Source organism: Charadrius vociferus, unplaced genomic scaffold (genome assembly GCF_000708025.1).
Source record: "Charadrius vociferus isolate BGI_N301 unplaced genomic scaffold, ASM70802v2 scaffold550, whole genome shotgun sequence".
Lineage (NCBI taxonomy): Eukaryota > Metazoa > Chordata > Aves > Charadriiformes > Charadriidae > Charadrius > Charadrius vociferus.
The window spans coordinates 496,014-513,988 of NW_009646425.1; the positions used below are offsets into that span (position 1 = coordinate 496,014).

Below are 17,975 nucleotides of genomic sequence, written 5' to 3' on the forward strand. Positions count from 1 at the left end.
CTGTATTTTCTGTAGTAAAGGGAGAAATGCTGCAATTTTCTTCTTCACGATCTGCCTATGCTTACTATCATAATTCTTTAGTCTTCTTGTACTAGTAAATAACAGGTGAGGAAACAGCACGATGTGCTACAAAGAGGAAAAAGGTCTACTTACAATAAGCTCCTCTTCTAAGTCTTTGCCACATAAATGTTCCATATACTTAAATTTTAACTTTGCTGGAGTAGAACAACATAATGAAAATTTTCTTTTGTAGTGAAGGACGTGCGGACTTCAGCTTGGTGTATTTAGAAAGTCACATTTACGTTGTCTCTTGTTTCAGGTTCTACACTTTGCTGGTGCTGTCCACAGCTCTTTTTGGAAGGCCTCCTTTCAAGAATGTAATTGTGAATGGCCTCGTTCTTGCCAGGTTGGTATATCAGTCAGTTCTTCCCTGAATAGATTCTTAGTCAAAAAATATTTCAGATAAGTCCCTGTGAATTGTAAATAAAATCTGAAAAGGACTTCAGAGCTGTTAAGGGAGGTATTGGTGTTGCAGGAGGTCAGAGGCACCTGAGAGTGTGAGGCTTACACATCCCAGCTATCTGTTGTACTAGGTTTTTTCCAGCAGGATTAGTCTTTCTGAAGAAAGAATGAGAAAAAATGAGTTACAAGTCAGAATAGGAAAGAATACGAAATAAATGATACTTGTTATGCAGAGTATAAGGGATTATAACTGTAGTTTTAGGTGTAATTTTATATAAAATAATTATATTTGTTTCCCTTTATTTTCAAAGAAAGCTTTGCCAGGGGGCTGCAGGGATTGATTCAAAACAAGTTCATCTTTCTTTAGCTTTGGTAGGAAAGACAGATTTCCTGCTTGGATTTGTAACTTGGGAGCTACTTGGGTTGTTTGGGGTTTTTTTTTTGAGTTGCTCTTGTGGGTTCAACAGTCATACTGAAATGATGTCCTGAAATTATGTCTTTGCTACCATGAACATAATAGGACAGAAAAATTAAACTGGATTTGAAGGGCCTTTTTTCTTTATCTGTGTATTACAACAATTCTGGGAATTTATGCCTATGTTCTGATATTTTCTAGTGATGGCCAAAAAATGAGCAAAAGGAAGAAGAATTATCCTGATCCAATGAGTATTGTAAATAGTTACGGAGCTGATGCACTACGGTAGGATTTCTTTAATTAATGTACCATCTGATATGTTAGCTTTCTGTTCATAGCAGACATGTACCAGGAGGGCTGCTTTATGGGATTTTGACAATTATCAGTAGGAAGACAGTCAGTTTTAGAAACTTCTAGACCACTATGGCAGCCAAATAGCTGAAAAAGCAGATGACTTAAAAGAACTGGCAATAGTTACAGTGCCTGGACTTTCTATATCCTTGTCTTATCTCCCTCAAGGCTGGTAACAACCAAAGCTGACGTGCTGACTGGGGGCCTTTTGTCAGAAAATGTGTGTCCGCTTTGTACAGAATGTTTCTACTTCAGCCAGCACTGTCTGCTGTTGCAGCTAATAGTCCGAGTTGACCCAGTGAAAATTTGAATAAAGCCTTTGAGAACAATACTATTAGTTTACAATGTTAAATCATTATTTTAGGGAAGGATTACTATATAATGCATGGAAATGTTTATTTGCTGCTTATACTATGCATTTTCTAAACAGAAAGCATTTCTTTTTTGTTCATGTAAGTATACAGTATGTACTTAATAGTAGTGAAACCCGAAAAGCAGAAGTGGAGCAGCCTAATGTGTATATATAAATTGCCCTGGTCAAACAGAGATTAAACACAGTTCAAGTGTTTCATTAAAGTTATGCTAACATATAAACATAATTATGCAGTTGCCTGGTCCTTTGCCTAGATGCACTAACTACACGCATGAAATGGTACCTTGAGGTAAAGGTGCAGTAAAGACATTTTAATAACTGCAGGAGTACACTACTTACGCATTTCTCAAGAGCCCTGTAATTCTTGCTATATATAAGGAAACCTTAAACTATCACACAGATTGACTTGTATGTTGCAACTATACATGGTAATGACTGGGCTGAATGAAAGCTTAGTGTACGGTGGTTTTTTGTTTATTTGAGAAAAATGGTTGTCGCTTGTTCTAGATAATGTAAAAGAATAGATAGGAAGTTCCTTATTGTTTCAAACTTTAGCATTTAGAAGAGCTAGTAAATTATCTGCTCATATATGTTTACAGTGGAGAGTTGGGTGGATTACTTAAATTTGATCAAGTTTGTTCTTTACAAATAATCAAGATGCATTAGTAGAATATCAGTGAATTGGTAGCTAGAACAATATGAGTGAAAAGGGTTGGAGCTACTCATTTGAGATTTTTAAATTGCAGGTGATGTTTCCGTTGGAAAAACTCTGCCTTTTTTATAAAACAAAACAAAAAAATCACAAACACCAGAAGTTACACTTCCATTATTCATCTTTTTTTGATTTCTAAAAAGCTAATTCATTTTTCTGCCTGTGTACTCATTCTTTAATGTCACATTTATTTATATATACACCCACATGGAGAGTAAAAAGCATTGCAGACTAGGTTCATTTATGAAAGGAGCTCTGCAATTCAGTTGTCTCCGCTTATTCACTGAAGCGCTCGATGTGTTCTTTTCATAGGAAAAGCTACAACTGAGTTTTTTTCCTTGGCACTGTTTCCCTGCAGAGTTACTTTAGCTTTTACAGCACACACACACATATATATATATATTTTTAAATTACAGCTTTGAAGTATTCTCAGCACTAGCTTGTTAAATAGATCAGCAGAAAATATAGTTGTTTAAATGAATATGGAATTGAATGGAAAGGGCAAACAGAAGAAATAACAGCACAGTAAATTTAACAACCCAACTTCAGAATTCCTGAAACTTGAATCCTGTGTGAAATCTGTAAGAATTGTCAAAACAGTTATATTTCAATGTTCCTAAGACCTATGACTTGGGTTGGATAGCTGTCAAAGTTGAAATATGTCAGAAAGAGAATTTGCTGGTCATAGTATTTACAAGCCCTTTGCTTTCATGTACCCTGAGGTAAGTAGTGCTGTTAGAAGTGATGTGTTACATTCTCCTCTCAATCTGTTCTTATAATGCAGAAGAAGTAACGTAATGCCACAGACTACTGTTTTAGATGAAAAGGAGTTTACTTTATTTTTTCTCATATATTGGAAAACTTGGTAATACTGGCTTGATTTGAAGAGGGTTTTATTTTCTGCTCAATGCATAATATCACAGAATCACAGAATGGTCAGGGTTGGAAGGGACCTCTGGAGATCATCTAGTCCAACCCCCCTGCCAGAGCAGGGTCACCTACAGCAGGTTGCACAGGACAGCGTCCAGGCGGGTTTGGAATGTCTCCAGAGTGGGAGACTCCACCACCTCTCTGGGCAGCCTGTGCCAGTGCTCCACTACCCTCAAGGTAAAGAAGTTCCTCCTCCTGTTACCCGGTGTAACTAAATTGATAGAAATCTTCCTTTATCAGGTGCCTTATTTCGCTTTCCATATAATAGGTGTAAGTGTCTTTGCATTGGAATAATTCAGGAAATTAGTATTCTTTTAAGATTTACATACTGTGAATCAGTGTACGGCTGTAATGTTTAAAAAAAAAAAAAACAAAAACAAAAAAACCCCAAAACCAACAACACAAAAAGAAAACTGTAGCCTTAGAGAGCTCAATTTTCTTTAATTTCTCATCCTAAGAGTTATTTTTAAAATACTTCTGATAGATGGACAAATCCAGGCTGGGTAGAGAATGGATTGAGAGCAGCCCTGAGGAGAAGGACTTCAGGGTGTTGGTTGATGAGAAGCTCAACATGAGCAGGGAATGTGCACTCACAGCCCAGAAAGCCACCCGCATCCTGGGCTGCATCCCCAGCAGCGTGGCCAGCAGGGCGAGAGAGGGGATTCTGCCCCTCTACTCCGCTCTGGGGAGACCCCACCTGCAGTGCTGCCTCCAGCTCTGGGGCCACCAACATAAGAAGGATGTGGACCTGTTGGAGCGAGTCCAGAGGAGGCCATGAAGATGATCCGAGGGCTGGAGCACCTCTCCTACGAAGACAGGCTGAGAGAGTTGGGGCTGTTCAGACTGGAGAAGAGAAGGCTCCAAAGAGACCTTACAGCAGCTTTCCAGTATCTGAAGGGGGCCTACAAGAAAGCTGGAGAGGGACTTTTTACAAGGGCATGTAGTGATGGGACGAGCGGTAATGGCTTCAAACTGGAAGAGGGGAGATGTAGATTGGACATTACGAAGAAATTTTTCCCTCTGAGGGCAGTGAGCCCCTGGGGCAGGTTGCCCGGGGAAGCTGTGGCTGCCCCATCCCTGGAGGTGTTCAAGGCCAGGTTGGACGGGGCTTGGAGCAACCTGGGCTGGTGGGAGGTGTCCCTGCCCAGGGTAGAGGGCTTGGAACTAGATGATTTTTTAAGGTCCCTTCCAACCCAAACTATTCTATGATTCCACTCTGCAGCGAGTGCTGCTGAGGCGGGTGCAAAGGAGCAATTTAGTGGATCCTTCATAGTTCTGATTAGTTTGCATTGCTGCCTCCTCAGGAGGAAAGCAGTGGAGGCAATTTGAAGTGGTCATTACTGTAGGTAAGTTCCCAAACTGGTAAAAGGCCTGGAGTATCCTGGTGTACTGTGGGGCCAGACCAGCTCTCATTTCCAGAGCAAAGTTATGTTTGACTTCTGAAATAAATAATGAGTAATAAGCACATAAATAATTGTGATGGGAGCTTTGGTTTAAATATATATTTATAAATTCTAGTTTCATTTAAGGACCTAATAGTTCTTTGTCATGGTTAATTTTTCTGTACTTTTATAAATTTATAATTTGAATTTGGATACCATGTTTAAAAATCTTTTTTTCCCCCTCAATACGGTGCTTGAAATGCACATTTCTGTACTGCATTACTGCCTGTTTACTCTGGCAGCTCTATTTTTATGTTTTCATTTTTACGCAAGAAGCCTTCTCCTGTAGAATTTATGGTCTGGTATTCTCGAATGTGCTGTGTCAAACCCCATTAAGATTTTAAAGCCTCCTAAAGGAAGTGCCTGTAAAGATGTATTAGTTTAGAATCATGATTTTAAAAGTTGATTAAAAAGTGAGAAAATGAGTTAGTCAATTTCTATTGAGAAAAGCCGCAGTCTTTAAAATAGAAAATGTTTGGATTGGTTTTCATATTTGGAAAACGAAATGAAGTGTATCTAAATCAAGTTTGTATTCAAGTTTTTATTGATACTTGAGTAAGACCTGGTTTATTTTTGAGTTAACTTGAGAGACACCAGTTTGTCTCCATAGACAGAATATTTGTTTAGGGGATAAGGTGAGATAAAGAAGAAAAATTATTTTTCACAAACTCGCAGCCAGCAAGGAAGCTAGGGGACGTGTCTGTTTCTCTGAAATGAAGAACTGTTAGCTTGAGAGAGACTGACCTGAGGAGGAGCTCCCTGGACAGGGTGGATTTCATGTATAGATGAACTCCCTTGGCTGAGATGGGTGTGATTCTGTCACGGGCCGCTTCTGATACAAGTAGTCAGGGTCACCTGAATCCTCTGCTTTGCTCTTTTAGAGCTGTTTCTGGAGCTGAGGCGCATTTGTGTTGGTAGGAGATACATCCTTTGTCCTCTTCTTGGGCTATTTTCATTGAAAACATTCATTTCTGCTCTTTTACTCAGATTTGCCTGTTTTGCCTTGCTCCTTAATCTTATGTTTGCAGTGGGCCCAAAACTTTATAACTCAAGAAATTAAGTAGATTGAGTAGAAGGGTACCATGTCATTGTTAAAGAATTCAAAATTCTACTGAAACAACAGGTGCTGTTCTAACGATGAACACTAATTCATAGAAGGATTGGAGTTGGAAGGGACTGTAAAGATCATATCATTCAAACCCACTTGCCCTGGGCAGGGACACCTCCCACCAGCCCAGGTTGCTCCAAGCCCCATCCAACCTGGCCTTGAACACCTCCAGGGATGGGGCTTCCACAACTTCCCCGGGCAACCTGGGCCAGGGGCTCACCGACCTCAGAGGGAAAAATTTCTTCCTAATATCTAATCTGAATCTGCCCTCTTTCAGTTTAAAACTGTTACCCCTCATCCACTCTCTGATCAAGAGTCCATCCCCAGCTTTCCTGTGGGCCCCCTTTAGAGCCCTAAGGTCTCCCCAGAGCCTTCTCTTCTCCAGTCTGAACAGCCCCAACTCTCTCAGCCTGTCTTCACATCAAGTCGTCAGGGTTGCTCTCAATCCAATCTCTGCCCAGCCTGTGTTTGTGCTTGGAATTGTCCTGACCCCCATGGAGGACCTTGCACTTGGCCTGATTGAACTTCATGAGGTTGGCATGGGCCCACCTCTCAAGCCTGTCCAGGTCTCTCTGGATGGCATCCTTTCCCTCCAGCATGTTGACCGCTCCACGTAGCATGCTGTTGTCAGCAAACTTGCTGAGGCTGCACTCACTCCCACTGTCCATGTTGCCAGCAAAGATGTTTAACAGCACCGGTCCCAGTACTGACCCCAGGGGAACACCACTCGTCACTGGTCTCTACTTGAACATTGATCTGTTGACCACAACTGTTTGAGTGTGGCCACACAGCCAGTTCCTTATCTGCCAAGTGGTCCATCCACGAAATCCATGCCTCTCCAATTTAGAGACCAGGATGTTGTGTGGGACAGTGTCAAATGCTTTGCACAAGTCCAGGTAGATGGTGTCAGTTGCTCTGCCCTTATCCATCAGTGCTGTAATGCTGTCATAGAAGGCCACCAAATTTGTCAGGCATGATTCGCACTTAGTGAAGCCATGCAATTCCATGCATCCACTGCTTGTTTTATACTGTGGTAGCATCTGAGCATGTGTTATCACTTCAATTAACTTCTAGAGTAAAAAAGAAAATGTAAATTCTAATTCAAATTGCATATGCAGTATCATAAAAATAATCCTGTAGCGCTAGTAAGTAAACTGTTGTATGTTCGATATGTTAGATGCTTGCAATACTGTCCTCAGAGTTAGTATGAAACTGCTTCCTTGGGTATCTTTCTCTTGCTATGCAGCTCTCTAGGGTTTACTATATGTTTGAGTGTGTTTCTATCACTATGTTTTAAGTTTTAAGCTTTTAAATATTGTGTTCTTATTTTGCAGGTTATACCTGATCAATTCACCTGTGGTAAGAGCAGAAAATCTGAGATTTAAGGAGGAAGGAGTAAGGGATATACTGAAGGACGTCTTCCTGCCCTGGTACAATGCATATCGCTTTCTTGTTCAGAATGTTCAGATCCTGCAACATAAGGTACAGATCTCTCCAGCATGGAAAGCAAGGGGGAAGGGGCTTTGTGCTTTTTCCACTGTTAAAGTGAATTAGCATCGTAGAGAAATTAGGACTGGAACGGAGGTCTGGACTCTGCCTCTGGAGGTCATCTGATCTTTACCTCCTTGTTCAAAGCAAGGCTGACTTCGAAGTTAGATCAGGTTATTTACACGTGCTGTTAATTTCTGTGTTATATGCTGTTTGTACCCTGTTTTATAAAGCAGTAATCACCTTGCATCTTTCTCTTCTTGACCAAGCTTATTATTATATAGAAAGGACAAGTGGAAGGTAGGGGACTACGAAGACAGAATATGCTTTCGCAGATTAGGGTGCTCTTGATTCCCTTGTATTTGAGATAAATGTGATGCTATGCTGTTGCATTAATATTCTTGAAATTAAAGAACAGGATAAGGACTTTGAGTTTGTGGGGTTGATACATACTAAGCAGTGATCTGCTGCTAGTCACCATGCTGGGAACACCAGTTTAAAGCCAGGTACCGCATGTGCTCGAGGGAATCCTTCTGAAACACCCATTCTAAGCCTTGTTGGTTTTCTAGCGATTGTCTTATCAGTGTTTGTAGTAGCTTGGAGGCAGTAGGTGTCACTAATACTGCCATGAGTGCTACTGCTGCTTTTTCTTTGCTCTTACCCCACACCATGCAGTCATGCATGGCTACATCTCAGGAAGGGTGCCGTCGGAGGATGGCATCTGGACTGCACGTTTCTCTGCATTGAGAACATTACTTAATAGCATACAGATTTAACACAAATAAAACCGCAAATAAGTAATGAAAAGCAAGTTATTTTCAGTAGCAGCTGCTGTTACAATTTATTGAGCTAACTCATTTACTGTAACTTTAATTATGAATCTGCATAAAAATGTTTAACTTGGGAATGCTTGATACGGAATACATTAACCACAGCAAGAAGATTGCCTTCTGTAACATGACAGTTAATTTTTTTAAAAGTTAAATTTAAATACAACTCAGAAAAGAAATGAAGAAATGGAATGGAAAGCAAGGTAAGTCATCATAAAAGCAATAATGCTTTAGACTTGTAGATTACATTTGAAGTCTACTAAAAAATGCTGGATGAGTGACAGGAGTTTCTACACTTCCAGAATGAAAGCAGGATTAAAATTTCTTTCTTATAGTAATTTTTCATTTAAATTGAAGATTTTATGTGTACATTGTATCGTTTTTGTTGAAACCAATTTTAATCTTTCATCTGAGATTAACGATAGATGGTTATGACTTGTTAGTGCCGACTCTTATGGGAGAGTGGGAACTTAGTGAAAAAGCTCAAACCTTGTACTATGCATGAAATTACAGTAGCAACCTACTCACTGCAGAGAGCTGCCATTTGAAGCAGTAACGGCAGCTGACTTCAATAAATAGTACAGTAAATAGCTGACTTAAATAAATGGTTTTATCTTTTTAACAACCCCCTTTGGGAAGAAAGTCTGGTAACTTCAGATCCTAATATTTTGCAGATCTTTTCTTAGGATCCCTAGACAGCATTCATCACACAAACTTACACATTGCCCCAAAAATATACTTCAGTTTTTCCTGTTTGACCTTTGAATTATCTAAAGCATGCTTTGCAGCTTTTTGCTGTGATCCCATTAAATCTTGCAAGATCAGCCAAACGGGGGATGGAAGACCCCAGTGGAAAATCCAGATGCTTAAGCAGTTAGTTTTGGTAATTCAGCAGATGTAATTTTTCTTTCTGAATAGATAACAAAACCATTCCTATGCACCATATTAGGCAAAAGAATGTGCTGTTGGAGGTGATAGTGCTTAAATTAGATGTCATGCACAGGCTTAAACAACTTTTTCATTGTATTCTGCCTCCTGCAAGAGAGAAACTACAATCCCGGTGTCCTGGATGAAGCCTAATCATAATTTTATGGTTTCTGTAATTATCACAGTAACTGTAGTTGATTAAATTATTGCTGACCTCACATTGGGATTGCTGCACTTCTGGGTCTGCAGATGCATTTCTCTCCTAAGATTTTTCTCCTTTATACTACCTAAGTGGATGCATTATTATTGGGTTGAATAATCCAAACAGATTTTTTTTATCTGGACTCTCAGGAAAGTCCGAAGACTCTTAAAACGGGATGCTAAATAGTGTTCGGGGGGGGGGCAGCGGGGACCAGACCCAAATAAAAAGGCCTCTGTTCTCAAGGAATCATAAGAATTGTCACATGGAAAACAGTCAGACTGTAGGCACCAACAAGCGTCCTTACTTGTGGTCATGCCTGCAATGCCCTACAGAGTCAGCAAAGTGTTACAAAATTTCTCAGATAGGTGCAAACATCAGTATTCTGGAAAGGCACAAAATGCACTATATGCCTATTGGGTGCCTAAAAATTCCACCTGTTTTGTCAGGTTGTTATGTTTTAATCTGCTGAAATTGTCACATGCTCTTAAAAATAATTAATATATTGTTTCTGTGCCCTTTCCCCAAATAGAATTTATCTTTGTAGTGCATTTCTTGTAAATGCTTCAGATCCTTCTAGATGAAGGAGTTATGTAAGTTCAAGAGTCATACCCTGTGTCTGGAAGCTATGACTTATGCTGCAAACAGGGAAAGAACGACTGCATACCGTTGTGTGCTGTACTACTTTTCATCTGGTTTAACAGATCCGAATAACTGGCCTCCTTTGTAGTTGAAGGTATGGTGTGGTGAAACCAGCAGTAGTGGGAGTCACGTTTTCCTTAGCTATTTCTCTAATAGATGTGTTTCTGGAATTTCCTAATCTCTTAGGAAACCAATGTAACCCAGTGAAGGTGACAAAATGTTAGTGGCTTTGATATGTGGTGGTTTGATATAGACGTTTGAATATATACCCTTGTGACTTGAAAAATGTGTTTTGTGTTTTTATGTTAATGATAGGATGAGGGAAGAGAATTCCTTTACAATGAGAACACAGTTAAGGAGAGCAGTAACATCATGGATAAATGGATTCTTTCTTTCACCCAATCGCTCATTCAGTTCTTCAAAGCTGAAATGGCAGGTATGCACATGTTCGGTCGGGTGTGTGTACAGGTGTTTAATTTTTTTGGTTAGAGAACTAGCCATTTCATCCAGAGATTTCCAGGTTCCACATGAGCTTTATAATTCAGATAAAAGGAAGGAAATCTTTAACCAGCTACAATAATACATGGAATGCTGCTTTCATGGGTGTTAATACAGATTTTGCTGTGCTTGTTCTTAAGATTTCAAAAAGTGATGAGGCTTTTTTTGTCACAGCTAATCCTATGAGCCCAGTGATGTAGCTTCTTGCTGCAAGAATATCTTCTGAAGTTCTTGGAGCAATTAATAATATTGTAATAGTAACTGAAAAAGAGCAGTGAAAAGGAAGCCAAATAGAATTTGGGGAAGCTGCAAAAAAAGGATAAAACGGGCAGCACTCAAGTCAGCTAAATAAAATAATTTTGAGAGGTACACGAGCATGGTGAATAAATCTTTCCCTGCATAGTTCCAAGGAGAGGTTTTCTTTGTAATCATATTAGGAGTGTGTGCAGCAGGATGGAATAGCATTAGGATATTGCATAGCTGTAAGAAGATACTCTCCTGGCTTTTCTTCCTGCACGTTGTCCTTTTGATCATCCCATACCTCTCAATGCTCACATTATATTAAGACAATATTAATTGCAAAGAGAAGGTGCTGCAAGAGCCCCCTGAAGCTCTTGCAGTTGGTCTGATCCAGTAAGCTTACAAACTTGCAGATAGTCATGATGGAATTTGGAGAGGTTTCGGTGCCTTTAAGGGTGCTGGAAGCCTAGATACTGGAGGTAGGGGCTTTTGCCATTGTAGGTCCCACTTAGGAATAAACAACCAACCTCCCCTATGCCTGTGATCTTAAATTGCCCTTGGAAGAATTTTTAGAAGCCTTCTGCAGGTGTACTTGGGTTTGGGAAGGAAGGTATTAGTGGGGTAATAGATAATGAAGAGACAGCTAAATGGCAGATCAGAACTCATGAGGACACAGGACAGTCCTCCTCTGCTTCGGTCATCTCTTGCATTCCGCCCTCTTAGGTGTTCACTCTCACCAAGACCAGTAAGATGAGTTTATCTTGCTGCAGCAGATAAAGCACGTCATTTTGGTAATAACAAAATTCAGGTGAGGTCATCTAAGAACAATGCATTAAGGGAAGGAAGAATCTTCAAGCTACCAAAACCAGGAATGTGATAAAAGCTGTCTGTTGTTGATGAAAATGTGGCTTCTTCCTTGAAGTTTTATCCTTAAAATTTGATGGTGGTGTGCGCTGAGTTTCATGTTGCCAAACAGAAATATGCAAGTTTACATGCTGCATGTAAAGAGGAAAATACTTTGAGGGATAGTGGAAAATTTATTTGTGAATGTGTACCTGGGATCTTGGACTAGTGCACAGTTTAAACAGAAATAGTATTTGCAGGAAGATGAGCATGGGGGTAGAAACTTGAGTTCTCTGCTCTGAATTTCTGAGAGGAAGATGAAGCTAATAAAAAGGGTTGTGTCTGCTGACACCTGTAAAAAGCAAGAAGATCTTTCCAAGCAGGAGGAGAAAATTCCTTTTAGAAAGTGACAGTGTAAAGACTTTCAAGACTTGTAGTGTTGGTATTAAATGCTATTGTCTTGTGTTAGATGAAGATAACATGATGTGTTCGTCAAATGAGTGACACATCCTATTTGGAAGTGATTAATAAACATGATTTTTCAATTTATTTTTCTGCATAAACTCAGAATTCAGTCAGACAGCCATGAATGAGATGCAGTAAATTTGTGTGCTGTGATTTGTATAAATTTGATTTGAGTAAATTTGTATACTCTTGTGCTAATCTTTTTTAAAAAACTAGTTTGGGATTTATTTTTTTTTTTTTTAAAGATTTCCTACTTCATATGACTTGAAGTAGGAAAAATGTCAGGAAGAGGCAAGAGAAGATTATAATGGTGACTTATAAATGCAGAAGCTGTTGCAGATGTGGCACGATGTGAACAAAAATAAATGGCGTTTGCCAACTAATGCCATACAACTCTGTTACCAGCAAGATGCATTAAAAAAAAAGTGTTGTCTCTGCCATGTCTAAAGCATAGGTGAGGCAGTGGTGCTGAGGTGATATTTGGGCACTGTCTGTCAAAGATATGGCCCACTCTGCACTGTAACGTGCTGTTCTGCACCCGTGGGTGTGATTGTGTGTAAGAACATACAGGCTTGAGACTCTAAATGGCAAGGAGACACCACTAACCAGAGAAATGTTGCAATTGAGCTTAGCGTCTTCCATTTAATCAAGTGTCTCTTATAGTGCAGCTAGATTTTACACCAATTGCCTGCCTCTAGAAAAATGTTTCCATTAAGTGAAACTTAATGTTAATTCTGCCCCAGTTTCTACTAGTAGCTTGAAGAGCCAGCAGTATTTCAGCCAAAATGGAGCCCCTCTCAGTTTAGTATTGATTGACCGCACTTGATTAGACTGCAGGTGGGAAGGGGAACATACCTGTGCACACTCCAACTCTGGGATGCTTTAGAGAGCCTAGAAAAACTTCAGAAAGGGGTAACAACCTTCTGCTAATCCTGCCTTGGGGAGAGCTTTTGGCTTCCCAGAACATCTGCAGTTGGAAAAAAGGAGACAACGCATATCAGAAAGCAGCGTCAATTCAATTATTCATGGAAAATTGGCAAAAGTTAAATGTGTTGAAACCATACACGTGTGTTTGTAAGAGGGCTTTTGCTGATGTATGTTATCTCTGGTTTAATAGGTGCCCAAAACTGGAGCTGTAGACTCGCTCTCTTCTGAAGTGCTGCAAGTTAGGTAGATGTGTGCCAGTAACCCCTTCAGCAGCAGCTGGCGTAGCTAGCTGAGCTTCACTTTGAGAATAACTCGCTTATCCAAATGAATTATTAGCTACTGAACAGTAGTATAGTTTCTCCAGTAAACCTCATCTTTTATCATGGAAACTTCCGGGATTTGGGCCCTTTGATAAATAGGGCAGGTGGGAAGGTATTGGGAAAATATTATGGAAAGTAATAGGGCAAACAATCCTTAGTGGTTTAAAGGGGGGTAAAATTCTGTATTTAGAAACAGTAAGCTTTATTATTCTTTTTTTTTTTTCCTACTTAAGTGCCCAATACAAGAAATTGTTTTACAGAACGACTTCTTTCCTGATGACTGAAATTAAAAGTAGTGTGTGTGTGTGTGTGTGTGTGTGCGCGCACGTGGTTCCATGTACATGCACGCCTTGTTTTTGAGTCATCAAAAAGTAAGATTTCACGACTTGGTTTATGAACTGGGATTACAGCTAATAAGGGGAGGAATGCATGTTTCCAGGCTAACTTGAATATATTGTTAAAGATATTCTATCCCTGAAGGGTGGGGTTTTTGCAGTGTTTTGTTTGTTTTTAACCAGATAACGCATAGCTAGAAGAAAGCTGGGAAATTTTTAAGAATATACATTCCCACATAAATAATATCTTCCCCACCATGGCATGAATCTTCTGAGTGTTTCCTTTTTAGGTTTAAACACCAGTATTCTGCCTTTAAAAACACTTCTATTCTAGAAAATGCAATGAAAAGTGTGGTGGAGCTTTTAAAGCAAAGATCATTTACTTCAGTAGCTGCTTGATTAATGAAAGGGATTCAGAATAAAGATCAAAAAGCTCTTTGCTTTTACAGAAGTTATGTGCAAGGTTTTTCCTTGGAAAACTGAGTCCTATTTAAGGTCCATCGCCACCCCCCCAATTCTCTTGCAAACAGCTGAAATTTGTTTTCCCAGTTGCATAGTGATGCTTGTGATGACCTTCTTTTTTGTGTTGGCAGTCCTCCATGCTTTTAAGTTACACAGAACTTGAAAATACAGCTATGTTTATCTTCTTACCTCATCAGGCTTGCTGTTACTTTACATTCTTTTAGCCTACTGTGTTACTTAGAAAAATAATAAAAAAACTGCAATTAATTAAGGGGCAATTGATTAAAATAGGTGTCTCATTTTAAATCTGGCGAACAAAAAAGAAAATGTTGGCGGTAATTAATAAAATTTTATTGTATGATTTCTGTTAAACTTCTAGAGACTTGGCTGTATTTACAGCATGTGCAAATCTCGGATTTGCCAAATCCTTTGCGATTAATAGTCTCTTATCCACTATCCTCTTTACGAGTCAGATAAAAGCATAAGGCTTCCATAATGCATGCTTGCGTAGGATTAGGGAAGTAATTTGGTGGGAGATGTGTTTGTCTTGAAGCATGAGAATTGATGACATGTGCAATTTCCAAATGTGGTTTTAACATAATAGTATGTCTAATCACTTTTTTGATCTTACTAACATACATGCTTCTGCTCAAGTTTTATGTTTAACACCAGAGCTACAAATGATGCTGTGTTCTTTAAGTGAGGAGTGTGATGCAGAGGGCAAGTATTAACTACAGTAAACATTTGTCCTTCTAGCTTACAGGCTGTACACTGTAGTCCCTCGATTAGTGAAGTTCGTTGATATTCTGACCAACTGGTATGTTAGAATGAATCGCAGAAGACTAAAGGTAGGTATCTACTTCTGCAATCTTGTACTGCAAACAAAACCCTAGTAGTCTATGGTAATTTAATGCATAGCAGCTTCATGGTGTTACAATTTAAAATGTGGCATAAAGATTTTGTGTATCAGTTTGTACCTGATAGTGGGAATGAGAAGGTAACATTTTTTTCCTCCTCTTAGCTTTATGATGAAAACCAGACAAATACAATGCCCAGTAATTCATAGAATCGTAGAAGGGTTTGGGTTGGAAGGGACCTTAAAGATAAACTAGTTCTGCCCCCCCTGCCCTGGGCGGGGACCCCTTCCACTAGACCAGGTTGCTCCAAGCCCCGTCCAACCTGGCCTTGAACGCCTCCGGGGATGGGCCTTGCACAGTATCTTTGGGCAACCTGCGCCAGGGGCTCACCACCCTCAGAGTAAAGAATTTTTTCCTAACCTCCAATCTACATCTCCCCTCTTCCAGTTTGAAGCCATTACCCCTCGTCCTATCACTACATGCCCTTGTAAAAAGTCCCTCTCCAGCTTTCTTGTAGGCCCCCTTCAGATACTGGAAGGCTGCTGTAAGGTCTCTCTGGAGCCTTCTCTTCTCCAGTCTGAACAGCCCCAACTCTCTCAGCCTGTCCTCATAGGAGAGATGCTGCAGCTCTCGGATCATTTTTGTGGCCTCCTATGGAGCCGCTCCAACAGGTCCGTGTCCTCCTTATGTTGGTGGCCCAGAGCTGGAGGCAGCACTGCAGGTGGGGTCTCCCCAGAGCGGAGCAGAGGGGCAGAATCCCCTCCCTCGCCCTGCTGACCCCTTCCACTTGCTGGATGGGATTGAGCAAAATGAATACAGCTTGGAAAACTAGTTTATTGCATTAACATAGTAAACTTTTTTGAAGTTTATTGAAGTGCACTTACTGATCCTAAAATTGCAGTTTTTTTCTTGGTGAATTCTTCAAATAGGGTGAGAACGGGACTGAAGACTGCATTATGGCCTTGGAAACCTTGTTTAGTGTTTTGTTCTCCATGTGCAGACTTATGGTAAGAGAATTACAGCCCAGTATAACTGTTTGACATTTTTAATGTAGTTAATCTAAAAGCATGCATCTTTCTATCTAAGTTGACCATAGAAACTAAGAGTACAGAGACTGAACACGTGGGGAGAAAAAGCATTGCTACCGATTTGTGTAGCACAGTTCATTTTCCACCTCCCCCTTTTATTTGGTTATCTGCCCTGTGGTACTATAAAGAAGGCAAATATCACCTGACTGGTAAAGAGACATTATGGTTTCTTATCTGATGCCCAAAAGTAACATGTAAATATCAGGAAGGAGCTGAATAAGTAGTAGCAATTTCATCATTTATTTCAGTCTGCGTTTTGAATAACATCACAGTTCTGCACTGAAGACACTGTGTAAGCATTGTTTTTGCTGAATGGTCCTTATGCAATTCATAAGCATTACTGATTCATAATGTACAAACAATAAAGGAAAGATGATGATTGACTGCAACATTACAGGCACCATATACTCCATTTATCACTGAGCTGATGTACCAGAATCTGAAGACGCTTATTGATCCAGCCTCAGTTCAGGAAAAGAATACTGAAAGCATCCACTACCTCATGCTTCCCCAAGTGAGGTAAGAGACAGCTGTTATGCTGCAAAATGAGGTTTTTAGTTTGGTTGGTTGTTGGGTGAGGTTTTGGTTGATTTTTTTTTTTTTTTTTGTTTTTTGTTTCTTTTCACGGAACAGGTCTGCTTCACTTACTTGTGTTTAAAACTATTTTGCATAACAAGAAAACAAGCTGCTTTAATAATGTGAATACTCCTTTGCCTCAGGAAGAATTTTAGAATGATAGCTAACACATTCTTTTCAATAAGCAAAAAATGTTTTATTGAGCTCTGATTAGTGCTAGTCTCTGTGCAGTAGGAGAACATTTCACTAGCAGTATGCTTCGCACCCCCCTCAAAGTTAGCTGGGAATTTTCTTTTCCCTCCACGTTTAGGTAGGAGACTTGTGCTAAGTTAAAGGATTGTAGATAGGAAGGAAAACAATTAGGATGAATGCATGTTCCCAACTCATAATGTTTTCTTCTTATGGTGGGCAAGAGATATCCTTTTTACTCTTAGTGTTCACTGACTAGAAGTAATAATGCCTACCTAGGAAGGGCCCAAAAGCATTATAACACTTTCTTGTGGGCCCTACATTAGCAAGAACTTGTGCTTCCCCCCATCTCTAGGCCTTTCTTAGTGAGGGCTGATGCCAGACCCCATGTGGATTGGAGGGATTGTTTTGTGTGGACCACATACGGAGCCAGCAGAATGAGTTCTTTTGGCTTCAGATCAAGAATTTAGACCATTGTCCAGAGATTGCCACTTCCTTGTAAGAGACTAGATCGTATGAGAGCAAGCTTTCCAGACAGATTGGTTCTTTGGATGCTGCTGGCTGAGGTTTTTTTTGTAAGTGCCAGTGTGTCTCAAAGGTTTGGGTCCGTGGTGGTTGTACTGGATACACACTCTGGGCTATCCATAGTATCAACACAACCCAGGTAGAACTTGACAACTGAAGTAGTTTAGACTTCGTGTTTTGTTTTTTTTTTTTTTTTTTTAATCCAACCGAGGGAGACACTTGTATTACAGTAATCAGTTGCTCATTAGTGCCTTGGTGCTACATTCGTGGTTTAAGCTGGTGCCTGCATTGCAGTCTGCTGTTAGTCACTGGATCTAAGAGAAGCAAACTTTCGTTTTGCATTGCAGCAGTTTGAAACCCCTCAAGGACAAGGGAACTGGCCGTGATACTTCACGTGCCAGTGTGAAAATTTAAACCTTCTAGTAATGTTGTTTCTCTTACGGATACTATATAGGTAGTAACACCTTAATCAAAGCCCTAGTGCAGAAGATGGGGATATTTCAGTCATAAGTTTTGCTTTACCAGTTCTGTTTTTCTGGACAGTCTTTATTGGATGTATGGTTTTCATCCCAACTCTCTTCATTTTATGCACAACTGGCTTTTGAACCAGTACCTCTGGTCTTGATATGACACTTGTGTGGTTTTAAAGGAGCTACTCAATTTATGCAGTTACTCAAGAAATCGAGAAAAACACATTTTTGGAACTGTCGGCTGCTAGTACATTTGAAAGAAGAAGTGAATGTCAGTTTACTCAAAAAACAAAAACAAAAA

The 17,975-nt window shown here is 39.9% G+C and overlaps 1 protein-coding gene across 1 annotated transcript in view; it reads left to right on the forward strand.

Annotated features, from left to right (window-relative positions):
* Window positions 1–17,975, forward strand: part of IARS (isoleucyl-tRNA synthetase) — a 103,041-nt gene that overhangs the window by 57,247 nt on the left and 27,819 nt on the right. Inside the window, 7 exon segments of the mRNA XM_009881289.1 lie at window positions 320–406; window positions 1,079–1,162; window positions 7,128–7,275; window positions 10,195–10,315; window positions 14,726–14,817; window positions 15,756–15,833; window positions 16,312–16,433. Of these exon segments, the coding sequence (XP_009879591.1) occupies window positions 320–406; window positions 1,079–1,162; window positions 7,128–7,275; window positions 10,195–10,315; window positions 14,726–14,817; window positions 15,756–15,833; window positions 16,312–16,433 (732 nt within the window).